Source organism: Dermochelys coriacea, chromosome 3 (genome assembly GCF_009764565.3).
Source record: "Dermochelys coriacea isolate rDerCor1 chromosome 3, rDerCor1.pri.v4, whole genome shotgun sequence".
Taxonomy (NCBI): Eukaryota; Metazoa; Chordata; order Testudines; family Dermochelyidae; genus Dermochelys; species Dermochelys coriacea.
In genome coordinates, this window is record NC_050070.1 from 47704436 (window position 1) to 47719049 (window position 14614).

At 45.5% G+C, this 14614-nt stretch overlaps 1 protein-coding gene across 1 annotated transcript in view; it reads right to left on the bottom strand.

The window, feature by feature from the left end:
- The window catches only part of LOC119852952 (collagen alpha-1(XI) chain-like), a 19181-nt gene continuing 4567 nt past the window's right edge, over positions 1–14614 (bottom strand). The window contains exons 7-11 of the mRNA XM_043510218.1: positions 13473–13526; positions 8230–8283; positions 2327–2371; positions 2182–2235; positions 1–379 (exon numbers count right to left, since the gene is read on the bottom strand). Coding sequence (XP_043366153.1) covers positions 341–379; positions 2182–2235; positions 2327–2371; positions 8230–8283; positions 13473–13526 — 246 coding nt within the window. The 3' untranslated portion in view covers positions 1–340. The remainder of the gene's footprint in view (positions 380–2181; positions 2236–2326; positions 2372–8229; positions 8284–13472; positions 13527–14614) is intronic.

A 14614-nucleotide genomic window follows, 5' to 3' on the forward strand; every position in this document is an offset into this window, starting at 1 on the left:
ACTGGGTCACCAACCTATAAGTGGTTCTCGTGTCTATGAGAGCCAGTCCTACTAATCCACATTACTTATCTCCTTTTGAAATGCTGACAGGGTGGTCGATGAGGCCCCCAGGAAATCTGTGCATGGGGGAGAATTGTATGTCATGGGTGACCAGCTTGCTGAATATTGCAAATTATCTCAGTGTGTCTCACGGGACCCCCGAACTGAACCAGACCCAAAGGCCAGCGAAGAGGACACGTGTGAGGTGCAGCCCGGTGATCAGGTGCTTGGGAAAACTTATAGAAAATGAACCTCTGAACCAGCCTAGACTGGACCTCACACAGTTCTCTTGGTAACTCCTTCAGCAGCCTGGGTTACTAGAATTCCAGTTTGGGTGCACCTGTCACGAGTAAAAGTATACAAAGGTGAGACTCAACATGGGGCACAATAATCCCTGTTTACCCTATGGACTCCTTGAGAGCCATTCTCAATATTGTTAAGTGTTTTCATTTGATATTCCCAGTTTAAAATTGATGTAGGAATTTTTTGTGGTCTACTAAATGTTTTGAGTGGTTTCTGAGACTGGAAAGTTCTTTTAGAAGTCTCATCTTAATAATGCTGCAGTGGCTTTCAGTGTTTTATTGATGTAATCACCTGGGGAGAAGCCACTGGATCAGTTGTAAATGCCATTACTCAAGCTATCAAATCTAATAATAGGGATTGGGTTGAAAATTTGTTAGTAGCAAGGATGACAGTCTATTGTGGTGAGAGAAGGGCTCATGTCTAATCAAGTTAGATATCACATTAACTCAGCAACACAGTTGGTCAGGTCCTCACTGTTGTATTCAGCCATCTATTAAAAACTACTAAAATATATGAGCAAGCATTGGTCTAGGCATGTGGAAGAACTGTGTTATTCTGGCATAGTGTTCAATAAGAAAGTTGCAGCCCTGATAGAAGACTTGCTTGTGTCACAGATGTCCTGTTGGGTGAGAGCTGCAGTTCTCCAAGACTGAATGTCTTCACTTGGATGATGATAGGGGAGTGGTCCCTATCGATAACAGGGCATGTTGGGATGGTCATTCCATCCTTGGAGGGGTGTTAATTCCTGTGGGTTGGGCTTCTGAATTGGAGGCTCAGCCCGTCCACCCACTCCCATTCTCATGTCACAAATCTGTGTAGCATCAAGAATTCTGGGTATGTAATAAGGGCCAGAGATAACTATATAGCTTTCCTATGGGACTAATGTTCCATCCTGGGAGGATGAATTTTGTGTATGGGAAACCTGAAGTCAGGACAAGCCTTATCTTAAATGTTGGGACCTGACTTAATGGTGCATGTAATGTTTAATTTAATGGATGATATAACAGTGAGGAAGGACTCCACTACCTGGTGTGGATTTCGATGATTGACTTTGGCAGGCAAGACTTGCTTAAACATCTTGTTCTTCCTATTGTGTTAAGCCTATTAGAAGATATTACGAAAGAAGTGGTAGGGCAATTACAGTAATTCAGTGAATAGAAGGGTTTGTTATTGTGAAAACAGAGATTCCATGGGGATGGATTTGGGCTGTGTTCTCGCAATGGGTATGAGGACTTATTATTATTTTTATTGTAGATATTATTATGTATTATTTAATTTTGTTACCAAAATTGCAGTTAATTAAGTGTTGATAAGGTCAATTATTGCTCCTAATAAATACAAGGAAGTGGTGTTAGTGGGGTCTAAGAATTGTTCTTAACCCCTAAACCAAATGGGGGAGTTGAAGGGTATGCTTGTGTTCATTTTAAACAAAAAGTGATTTAGAAGGTACGTATGCATAAAGAAGCATGCTGTGGCTCACCACCCTAGGAACATTCTAGAAAAGGCCAAGGGGAGGGAGGTGAGCTCAACATGTGGAGTGGAGAAGTATATGCATGTGATGAACAAATCCATAAATGGAAAGGTTAAATATGATTGGCTAGAGGTTTGTGTTATGTAACTTACATAACTGCCATGTGCTATAAAATAGTAATGGGAGGGGTTCCTTGCTGGAGGGACTCTGGCTGATTTTGTACCAGGGCTCTCCCTTTGTGCACATTGAATAAAGTCTTGTTGAATTGAATTGACTAAAATATTGAAGACCCTTGATTCTGCCCGGCATCTGACTCATTTGGTTATTATTGGGAATCACAAAGTCCCAACACTCCACATCCCATTTACCTCTATACCAGGATCCCCCTCTTGCCCAGGCAATCCAGGATCTCCACGTATTCCCTGTAAATGAACAAAATCCCATCAAGTAAACATACAAAAACAGATTGTGCAGTTTAGCAAGATGGACAAATTAGGCTTATTCATACGATACCTTTGGACCAGATGTACCTTTCCTTCCTTGGGGTCCGGTAAAACCCTAGATAAACAATTAATGCATTGGTTTTTATTAGATTTTTTAAAAACCCACAAAGGCCAACTGTAGTCATAACTATGACAGTGTATGAGCAGGGATAGGCATCTAGTATATGAGAAACCAAGGAAATTATGGCAGGGCATGGCTGTTTAATCCTATTTTCTCAATTTTAAAATATCAGCCATATATATATATATATATACGCACACATACATACATATACACACACACACTGGAATCTATTTGGCTTCCTTCATAATAGTACAAAATCATAATATTTTCCTTGTACAATAAACTAGCACTTATTCAGTATCAATAGCTCAATTACTGTATTCTAAGGTTTCATAGTTAAAGGTCCCATTCTGTAAATACATTAAATGGGAATAGTGCTTATTATTATGTGACCAGATGGTGTTTTTAGGCACAACCCTGAGTATAGGATGTGAGTAGCTGCACCACCTTGCTAGATTCCAGCAAATTCAGTCACACGTTGAGGGCACAGTTCTTCTGGTACTGCTTTCTTATACTGGGGAAATGAGAGACTAAGAAGAGTAATCTACTATAGCCCTTTACTGATCACAGCATACTTCCTGCTGCCAATGTCCAGCGAACTCCACTGACTGGTTCATAGGGAGGTAGAGCCAGACATCTCAATTGTACCATATAAAGTGCTAAGTTCCAAATCGAAGAAGATTCTGCCTCCTAACCCCATTGCACACAGGAAAGGGAGCAAGCAGAGAAAATTTTCCTTGAAAGCGTTGGGATCCTTGGTTCCCTTCTTCTCTCCAAGGACCAGACTGAGTTTCTGAGGCATGGAGTCCAGGAATCAACTGAGTTTATGGGGAGGAGTGATTAGAGGCAAACAGGCTTGGCTGTTGCCCAGGCTGGGTATGTGGAGTACTGACAAATTGAGCTGGATCTCAGCAATGGTAGGAAAGCAGCCATTAGTGGGCTGTTATTTCCCCTTCCGTATGGGTGAGCAGGGAGAGGCAGGCAGGGGTATAGAGTAGGTGGAGCTGAGCTGGTCAAAAGGAGAAAGTACCAGGAAAAACACTGGTGCATCTTATTTCCCCACAGAACAAGGAGAAAGCAGGGACGTAATTGTGTGCTGCCCCTTACTCAACTGGGTCAAGTTGTCAACTCAGCCCCGTATGGGAAGCTTGTCTTTCCAACACTAATACAAAACCATAATTAAGAAATTTTAGTGGCAAATTCATCCCAATGGAGCTCTACTGAAGCCAGTTAATAAATCTGGCCCTAATTGTTTTAGAGTTTGTTTGCCAAAATGTAACATCCCATACATAACACTTCTTCCCAGTAAATGTTTTCTGCTCCCTCTATCCCTAGTCATTCTTTCCACTCATTTTTCAAATTGTATTTTTCTATTACTATTTAGGGCACAATCCTTCTACTTAAGTCAATGGGTGTTTTGACATGGAGATCCATGGGAGCAGGATAGACCCCATCACAAGGTGACTGTCCCCTTTAAGAGTATATAGGGGCCAGCCACACCTGTACCATAATTAATTAGTTGTTTCACAGCCTGTTACACTTTGATGCACCCAGACCAGCAATTCCAAGACACAAGGAAATCAAAGCAAAACACGTAGGTGGTCAATCAAAATCATGGACCAGTTAAGTCAGCAACAGCTGGAACAAAATACAATAGCAGTCCAAATGGCAGAAAAGTAGCAACAGGCCCTGAGTAACCGTCCACACACACCACTACATCCACACACACACAGGAACAGGAACACTGAACTGAGTTCAGGGAGGAGGAATCAGGAAAGAAATTGGAACATGGAGCAGAATGCTATAAGTAGGAAGGACACACACACGCACACACAACAGTCATACAATTTCCTTCTTTTTTCCCCCCAAACATTCAACAGTATCTTGCTGGTAACTAAGGGTGATCCCAGGGCCATAAGTTATACCTCTGATTAAATACAGGGGATAGATGCTGCTGCTCTGGTGCAACTTTCCCAAATGGCCATATGACATCATCATACACAGAAAAAGTGTCCTCTTCCCTATCTGTTTCCCTTTCAATATGCAGTGTATCTCGCTGGTTAACATGTTCTCCATGTGATAAACGCCCTTGCCACTCTCTGTATCCTTCAGCCTCCAAGATCATGACACAAACATAAAAAATGCTTCCAGACCCTCACTTAACATATGATGCTTATCCAGGATAGAACACATGGAGTCTTGCATGGATGCGCTTGTTAAAACTCATATATTTCCTAGTCCCATCAGTTGGCTTTGAGGGTGGCGAAGGATTGGGGTGAAACTTTTCCATCAGCAGAGGCAACATGGTTCTCATAGGTTGGTGAAGAGCCAATAGATAAGGGTTTCTCCAGTACTTTCATGAGATATACTCCAAATATCATATAAGCTATGACTCAGTGCAATAGAGAGGGATGTATCTGGACATTCCTCCAGTATGCAAGCTGCACATTTCCTCAGAGTCCCATGCAGTCTCTCCACTATCCCATTTCCTTGGGGATGGTACATAGTAGGTTTATAATGTGCTTTAACAATATTCCTCAGAAAACCTTCAAACTATCTTGATACAAAAGGTGTCCCATTATCTGAAACAAGGCTCTCTGGTAGGCTAAACATCACATATAAAATGGTTAGGCAAGAAATGAGCTGCTTTCACGTGTCTTGTGAAATTATGAATGCAAATAGATAAATTGAATAATAATCTATAATACTGACAGAATGTAGGCATGGAAACTGCGCCAAGGTCCCTATTGCATGCATCAGTCTGAGTCACTACAGGCTTCCTTGGTTCAAAATAAGCATGGGATTGGATCCCAAAGAGGACTTGATGCAGGGTTTCAAAACCCTGCTTTGTCTCTTTAGTCCAAACCAACTGGCCCTGGCTCTCGGTTAAATCCCACAGTGGCTTGACAAAGATTCTAAAATGTGGCAAAGCATGGCAACCTCTATATTGAGTTAGGCCAAGGAATGAACATAAACTGCTACCATCTGTGGGTAATGGTAGCAAAGCAACAGCATGTAGCCATTCAGATGTTGGTTTCACATTATCGACAGAATTCCCTACAAACTATACAGCATCTTTTGTTAAATTGCACTTGGCTGCATTCAACTGTATGCCAACTTTTTGGAGTTGGTCTAGCTGGTCCAGAATAGCATTAAGCTCAGGAAGGGTCTTAGCAAAGATGAGAATGTCATCCTGGATATTATCAAGGAGCTGAGAGATCACTTTCAGAAAAGCCCAAGGAGCAGTAACTACATCAAAAGGGAGCCATTGATAGCAGTACCTCCCAAAGGGTGTATTGAAAGTCAATAAAACTGTGAACTTTCAGCCACAGGTATTTGCCAATAATGGATCGGTAATCCAGCTCAGGGAAAGTCCAGGATCCACTTACTGGCATTTCACCCCTTTGAAGGTTGGCAATTGAAACTCCTCATGCTTCTATATTTATTAAGTGCTCTAGAATCTGTGCACATTCAAATGTTGCCATCTTCCTTTATACTGTAACTCTGTATGAGCTCCAGTCCATAGGCCCTTCCACTTCCTGAATGATACCAATATGTTTCATGCACTGTCCTTCTCACATAGCAGTTCTAGGCAGGCAGGCAGGGAAATTGGCCAAGTGATTTGTTGTACTATAGCAGAAATACTGAGGAGATGGCAACTTTTTCTGCCAAGGCTGCGGAGTTGGAGTGGTAGTGGTTGTATGACTCTGGGCAATGGAAGCAGAAGGAGCAGCTGACAGTTTAATTGAAGAAGGTAGCAGCAGTCTGAGACATAGAACCACTTTCAGCTGGAATCCCCTCAAATGCCTCACACTTAGCAACCATGGTATCAAAAATTAGCACTTTAGCATCTTCAGCCAGCAACAATTTGCCCTGACAGTCATTGGCTATACCAATCACAAAAATATCTCTGGTCACGATCATCAGAATTTCCCCAAATTCACAGTTCTGGGCCAACTGCCGCAAACAACATGCAAATTCATGTATGGTTTCATTGGGCTGCTGGCAACCTTCAAAAAATGTTCTCCTCTTAAGCAGAACAGCATCTCCAGTCCCAAAATACTCATTAAGGCACTACATGGTGGCATCAGAGGAGGACTTGGTTCCAGGACTCCATCAGAAATAAGAATGTTATCATGGCCCACGCCTAAGCAGTTCTGCAGCAAGGATAACCTAACAGCTTTTGGAGAGTTGCAGGATCTGCACATAGTTCTGAACATTCTGAATGAGGTACGGACAGTCAACAGCTGGAAGGTGTGTGGGCAGCATGAATTGCAGAATAAAAGCACTCATTGCCATAATATTACACTCCAATGCACCCCAGAACAGCAATCCCAGACCACAAGGAAATTGAAGTAAGACAGGCAGGTAAGAGGTCAATCAAAACATACAATAACCATAAACCAGTTAACTTAGCAACAGTAGGAATAAAACAGAACAGTTCAAATGTCAGGTATGTAGCAAACAGGGCCTGAGGGAGCTGCACACACCCAACACTATGTACATGCACGAAACAGACCCTGGAACACTGAGCTCAGGGAGCAGGATCTGGGAAAACAAACAGAAACAGGGAGCAGGAGGCAATAAGCAGGAAGGTAACAGACACACCAGTCCTTACACAGCCTGAGGGGCGGGACTAAGGAGGGTCAGGTGATAGACTAATGGATACCTGGCCCTTGTAAAAGGAATGAGAGTGAGTTCAGTCAAAAGTTGAAAGCACAAGAAATAAGCAGGCAGGCACTCAGGTTGGCTGGCTTCTGTGATAGGTCCTGCAAGGAAAAGGGTTGTCCAGGGGAACCAGCATGGGGCTTTATACCAGATCCAGGAAGGACATGAGGCACTGAGCCCAGAAGGTGAGGGACTTTTCTGTTTGGTGGGACTTTTTAGTTTGGACTCTTGCTACCCCAGAAGGTGTTGTTTGTTGTGACTTGGCTGGAGGGCTAAGCCACATCTCCAGCACAGATTAGTGTTAGTCTCTAAGGTGCCACAAGTACTCCTTTTCTTTTTTACAGATTAGTGTGTAGAGAGCCAAGCAGATCCACCTTGGGGAGGGAAACTGCGGCAGGGAGTGCACAGCACCATGTTTGGCCAACAGGGAGCACCTCTGAGCAGCTATGTCCCTATGACAGCCCCTTGTTCTTCTTTTGTGAATTTTACATGATTCTCTTATGTGTGAAAAGTGAGGTCACCATCTATTCAGTTCTAAGCCTCTCTACTGAGGCTGCTAATATCAATGCTAATCATGATAATGGTTCTTGTGATATCACTGCCTAGTGGGAACTGGACTAAGACCATCTCATTTCAGAGACCAGTCAATTAACGTCAGTATGGAAATAACTTGTGGAACTAATCACTAGCAGCTTGGGGTACATTTGAACTGGTGACCTGTTGCTAAAAGACTCCATTTCCCATTTACCAATCCTCTAAACCAGTGGTTCTCAAAGCCAGTCCTCCGCTTGTTCAGGGAAAGCCCCTGGTAGGCCAGACCAGTTTGTTTACCTGCCACGTCCGCAGGTTCAGCCGATCGCAGCTCCCACTGGCCACAGTTTGCCGCTCCAGGCCAAGGGTGACTGCGGGAAGCAGCGCGGGCCAAGGAACGTGCTGGCCACCCTTCCCACAGCCCCCATTGGCCTGGAGCGGCAAACGCAGCTAGTGGGAGCCGCGATCGGCTGAACCTGCGGACGTGGCAGGTAAACAAACCAGTCTGGCACGCCAGTGGCTTTCCCTGAACAAGCGGCGGACTGGCTTTGAGAACCACTGCTCTAAACCATATGATCCCTCTCTCTTTAGTAGTCTAGCTTTAGATACAGTAGAGTTGCTAGTTCTTGAAAAGCAGAAACATAGCTTACTGTAGCTCCTTTTGGTCCGGGTGGACCAAAATCCCCTGGAACACCAACGAGGCCCTGCAATTAACAAACACAAATACCTGCATTGTGTAAAAAGAGGTACCGGCTTTCATGAACAACTAACTTCTACTATGAATTATCAGTGCAATTGTAACCTGTATAAAATTACCACATACAAGCAAGATACACTGGTACATTTTTATCTTTACTGTGATGAACAACATATGCCATTCTTTAGTGACTGATACTCCATATCTGAGCAGATTTTTGTAATGTAACAATCACTAAAGATAATGGAGTCTTGGAGGCAGAAGGAAGGCAGGGTCAAGCCTGTAAGCATTATAAGAATAATTGGAAATATTTTGGTTCTACTGGAACATTCATTGTAAATCTGTGTGGTGTTTATCGGACAGCAATAAAAGGGATGTGAAGAACATGGGAGATATCTGTATTATTTCTTATGAATATTATATAAACTTTTTTCTATTTGATTGACTAGCATGATGTCTGCCACAGGGGGACAAAGAATTAACTTAGGCTATGTCTACACTACATCATTTACAGTGGCATCAGTGCAGCTGTGCCACTGTAGTGCTTCTGGTGAAGATGCTGTAAGTAGACAGGAGAGAGCTCTCTTGTTGGCTTAATAACTCCACCTCCGTGAGAAGCAGTAGCTATGTCATCGGCACTTTGGTCAGTATAACTTATGTTGCTTGGGGAGGTGACTTTTTCACACCCCTGAGCAATGTAAATTATACCAAAGTAATTATAGCATAGACATAATCTGAGTCCTCCTCTGCAGGATGGCAGACAATGGATACAGACAGCCCAATCGCTAATATTTAACCAAGCAATACAGGTATCAAGAGCTGTAGTCCAAGGGGAGACTACTGGCCAAAGTCTATTGACTTCCTAATGATCCACTCTAACAAACAGAGTATTGGAGAATGGAAAAACCCAGGGGGGAGGGCATCAAGAGATAAAGATATTAAAATTTGCTATTAAAAGTGTCTCTGCAGCAAGACCAGTTCCAAACTAGAGGACAAGACTGCGTAAGAGAAAAAGGAATGCAGAATAATCTTAGGTGCCCTGGAAGACACTAAGACCCACTGAATAAGGAAGGTTCTTGTGTGCAGGTGTTAGTTGTTTTTCCCTATATCTGTATATCTCTTGTGCCGTGTCTAAGAGTAAAAATGTGTGTGTGTGATTTAGTAGTCCCTATGTGTAGTGAAGCGGAGTAGCCTCCCACGGACCTGGAGGGGGAGGAAGCCCTCACTGAGCCCTGGTGGGCAGAGCCAGGCCATGCTCAACCCTCCCGCTGGAAGTCAGTGGGCGGGACAGGAAGTATAAAAGGCAGATCTGGAAGCTCAGTTGGGCTGCAGCTACCAGGGAAGCCAGATGCCTCCTGCTTGCTCTGAAGATGGGAGACTGCTGCAAGCCCTCATGGGCTGAGGACTGCCCAGAGCTGTACGCCGACCCAACCAAGGAGGAGTTGCCAGGAGTACCACAGACCTTCTACCCTGATGATCTTGACAACCCTCTGCAGATCCAGGTACAACCCAAGGGGAGTTAGGAAGTGGCCCAGGGGCAGCTGACTCAAGACTGACTGCAGCACTGCCTCAGTTTAGATCAGCATATTACGGTCAGGATTTCCCCTGACAAATCCTGCTGCCACAGTTAGGGCCCTTGGCTGGGGTGCAGTGGAGTAGGTGGGCCTGTGCCCCCCCCTGCCACCCCAACCCTGGGGTGGCAGTCTCCCCCTAGGGCCTGAGCCCTAGACTCCTGTTGCCCCACTGTGACTGAGGGTCTGGGCTACTTAATTTCCATTGTTGCTTGACCCTGAAACAGGCCCGAGCTATAGACTCCTTGCCTAGGGCCTGGGCCACCTAACTGCCTTTTGCTGCTGGGCCCTGAATACAGGCCCGATCTATAGACTCTTGCCGTGCCACTAATTCCCCAATACAGGTGACCCCCAGATACGTAGTGAGGCGGACTGGCCTCCCATGGACCGGAGGGGGAGGAACCCTGCCACTGAACCACTACTTGATTTAACTGTCACAAAGTCCCTAAAGGGAGAAATACTAATCTAGAGCACCCACAAATTGTGAATCTTGTGATTTGGGAGTCAGCACTGATCTTGGGGCACAGGGTAGCTGGACTACAGGGTCCTCCATCCTGAGAAGCGATACCAGACTTGGAGACTGTACACCAAGAGTATGCCTCAAAGGCCAGATATAGAAAAGAAGTGTCTGAATGCTATGGCAACTCAGTAAATTGAAAAGCCCATGGGATCCAGAGGTCTGGATCCAGTGCAGCAGTCTGGTGAGCATCCACCAGGGGGAGTTTAGCAAGAGTAAATCGGAAAAGCTCCATGACATTTATTTCACTAATTTAAGAAGAACAAATAACTAAAGCTAATGAAAGTGTAAAATAATGTAAACAAATACACAGACTGATTCTGAGCAGTGATTTACACTCTAACAGATTGATCTTCATGGGAATAAATAGAGGATATTCATTCAGTTTAACATTAAATGGGACCCTCATGATCATGTAGGGGAATGAGGTAGATGAGGCTTTCTTCCGGCAACTCACGTAAGTTACTAGATCACAGGCCCTGGTTCTCATGGGAGACTTCAATCACCCTGATATCTTCTGGGAGAGCAATACAGCGGTGCACAGACAATCCAGGAAGTTTTTGGAAAATGGGGGACAATTTCCTGGTGCACATGCTGGAGGAACCAACTAGGGGCAGAACACTTCTTGACCTGCTGCTCACAAACCAGGAAGAATTAGTAGGGGAAGCAAAAGCGAATGGGAACCTGGGAGGATCCTGACACAGGGAAGAAAGGAAAGCAGCAGAATATGGACCCTGGACTTCAGAAAAGCAGACTTTGACTCCCTCAGGGAACTGATGGGCAGGATCCCCTGGGAGAATAACATGAGGGGGAAAGGAGTCTAGGAGAGCTGGCTGTATTTTAAAGAATCCTTATTGAGGTTACAGGGACAAACCATCCCGATGTGTAGAAAGAATAGTAAATATGGCAGGCGACCAGCTTGGCTTCACAGTGAAATCCTTGCTGATCTTAAACACAAAAAAGAAGTTTACAAGTGGAAAATTGGACAAATGACCAGGGAGGAGTATAAAAATATTGCTCAGGCATGCAGGAGTGAAATCAGGAAGGCCAAATAACACCTAAAGTTGCAGCTAGCAAGAGATGTTAAGAGTAACAAGAAGGGTTTCTTCAGGTATGTTCAGGCAACAAGAAGAAAGTCAAGGGAAGTATGGGCCCCTTCCTGAATGAGGGAGGCAACCTAGTGACAGAGGATGTGGAAAAAGCTAATGTACTCAATGCTTTTTTTGCCTCTGTCTTCACGAACAAGATCAGCTCCCAGACTACTGCACTGGGCAGGACAGCATGGGGAGGAGGTGACCAGCCCTCTGAAGAAAGAAGTGGTTCGGGAGTATTTAGAAAAGCTGGACAAGCAGAAGTCCATGGGGGCCGGATGCGCTGCATCCGAGAGTGCTAAAGGAGTTGGTGGATGTGATTGCAGAGCCATTGGCCATTATCTTTGAAAACTCATGGCGATCGGGGGAGGTTCTGGATGACTGGAAAAAGGCTAATGTAGTGCCCATCTTTAAAAAAGGGAAGGAGGAGGATCTTGGGAACTACAGGCCAGTCAGCCTCACCTCACTCCCTGGAAAAATCATGAAGCAGGTCATCAAGGAATCAATTCTGAAGCACTTAGAGGAGAGGAAAGTGATCAGGAACAGTCAGCATGGATTCACCAAGGGTAAGTCATGCCTGACTAATCTAATTTCCTTCTATGACGAGATAACTGGCTCTGTGGATGAGGGGAAAGCAGTGGACGTGTTGTTCCTTGACTTTAGCAAAGCTTTTGACATTGTCTCCCACAGTATTCTTGTGAGCAAGTTAAAGTAGTATGGGCTGGATGAATGGACTATAAGGTGGATAGAAAGCTGGCTAGATTGTTGGGCTCAACAGGTAGTGATTAATGGCTCCATATCTAGTTGGCAACCGGTATCAAGTGGAATGCCACAATGGTCGGTCCTCGGGCCAGTTTTGTTCAATATCTTCATAAATGATCTGGAGGATGGAGTGGATTGCAGCCTCAGCAAGTTTGCAGATGACACTAAACTGGGAAGAGAGGTAGATACATGGGAGGGTAGGGTTAGGATACACCGGGACCTAGACAATTTAGAGGATTGGGCCAAAAGAAATCTGATAAGGTTCAACAAGGACAAGTGCAGAGTCCTGCACTTAGGACTGAAGAATCCCATGCACCGCTACAGACTAGGGACCAAATGACTAGGCAGCAGTTCTGCAGAAAAAGGACCTGGGGTTACAGTGGACGAGAAGATGGATATGAGTCAACAGTGTGCCCTTGTTGCCAAGAAGGCCAATGGAATTTTGGGCTGTATAAGTAGGGGCATTCCAAGCAGATCGAGGGATGTGATCGTTCCCCTCTATTCGGCATTGGTGAGGCCTCATCTGGAGTACTGTGTCCAGTTTTGGGCCCCACACTACAAGAAGGATGTGGAAAAATTGGAAAACGTCCAGCGGAAGGCAACCAGAATGATTAGGGGACCTGAACACATGACTTATGAGGCGAGGCTGAGGTGATTGTTTAGTCTGCAGAAGAGAAGAATGAGGGGGGGGATTTGATAGCTGCTGTCAACTACCTGAAAGGGGGTTCCAAAGGGGATGGAGCTAGACTGTTCTCAGTGGTACCAGGTGACAGAACAAGGAGTAATGGTCTCAAGTTGCAGTGGGGGAGGTTTAGGTTGGATATTAGGAAAAACTTTTTCACTAGGAGAGTGGTGAAACACTGGAATGGGTTACCAATGGGAGGTGGTGGAATCTCCTTCCTTACAAGTTTAAGGTTGGGCTTGACAAAGCCCTGGCTGGGATGATTTAGTCGGGGATTGGCCCTGCTTTGAGCAGGGGATTGGACTAGATGACCTCCTGAGGTCCCTTCCAACCCTGATATTCTATGTAGCCTGACCTCATGCTTAATAAAGGCCATAGAATTTCACTCAGTGATTCCTGCATCATGCCCATAACTTCTGGTTCAGCTACAGCATATTTTAGGAAGACAATCCTGATTTAAAGATTTCCACCACTTTCTTTGGTAAATTATTCCAATGCTAATTACCTTAACCGTTAAACCTAACCGGTGGATTTAAGGAAATGTTTGTAAGTATGTGCTTTCGTTAATATTACCCTAGGTCCTTCTTGGCCTGGTAAACCATCAGCCCCAGAGAAGCCTTCATCACCCTAGAAGCATAACAACAGACAGACAAAATTGAGTTCTCAACATGTAAGATAATCACCTTATGATGTATGTAGGTATGGAAAAGTGATGCCTTTGTTTTCTGTACGCTGCACTTGAAAATTTCTAGACAGCTGCCATTTTCCCCCCAGAACAACTGCAAAGTCTATTATAGTGAGGGTTGCTAAGCATTTTGTTTTCAGCCAGAATGCCCTGTTGAAAAGGGACGTTGGCAGTCAGGGACGTTCAGTCAGCACCATGGACCAGGCCAGTAAAAGTCCAGTCAGCGGTGCAGCAGGGCTAAGGCAGGCTCCCTGCCTGCCCTGGCTCTGCACGGCCCCCAGAAGTAGCCAGCATGTCTGGCTCCTAGGTGCAGGAGTGTCCAAGGAGGCTCCGTACTCTTCCACCACTCTGAGCACTGGCTCCACAGCTCACATTGGCTGGGAACTGTGACCAATGAGAGCAGTGGGGACAGTGCCTGTGGGCACGGGCAGCACACCGAGCCCCCTGGCTGAGCCTCCACCTAGAAGCCAGACATGCTGGCTATTTCCTGGGAGTTGCGCAGAGCCAAGACAGGTAGGGAGCCTGCCTTAGTCCCATTGTGCCATGGACCGGGAGCCACCTGAGATAAATGCTGTCCGACTGAGCCCACACCCCGAATCCCCTCCCGTACCCAAACTCCCTCTGGGACCCTGAACTCCTGCCCCACCCTGAGCCCCCCCATACCTCAGAACTCACCCTCAGCCAAAGCCTGCATCCCCTCCTGCATCCCAAGCCCCTGTCCCAGCCCATAGCCCCCTCCTGAACTCTGAACCCCTCAGCCCCTGCCCAGAGCCCCCTCCTGTACCCCAAACCTCTCATCCCCAGCCCCACTCCAGAGCCTGCATCTCTAGATGGGGAGCCCTCACTTCCTCCCACACCCAACTCCCTGCCCCAGCCCAGTGAAAGTGGGGGAGAGTGAGTGATGGAGGGAACGGGAGGCGGGGCCTCAGAGGAGGGGCACAGCAGGAGCAGGGCAAGGGTGTTCAGTTTTGTACAATTAAAAAGTTGACAACCCTAATTATGGGAGACATTCTGTGCTACCTCATTAAGA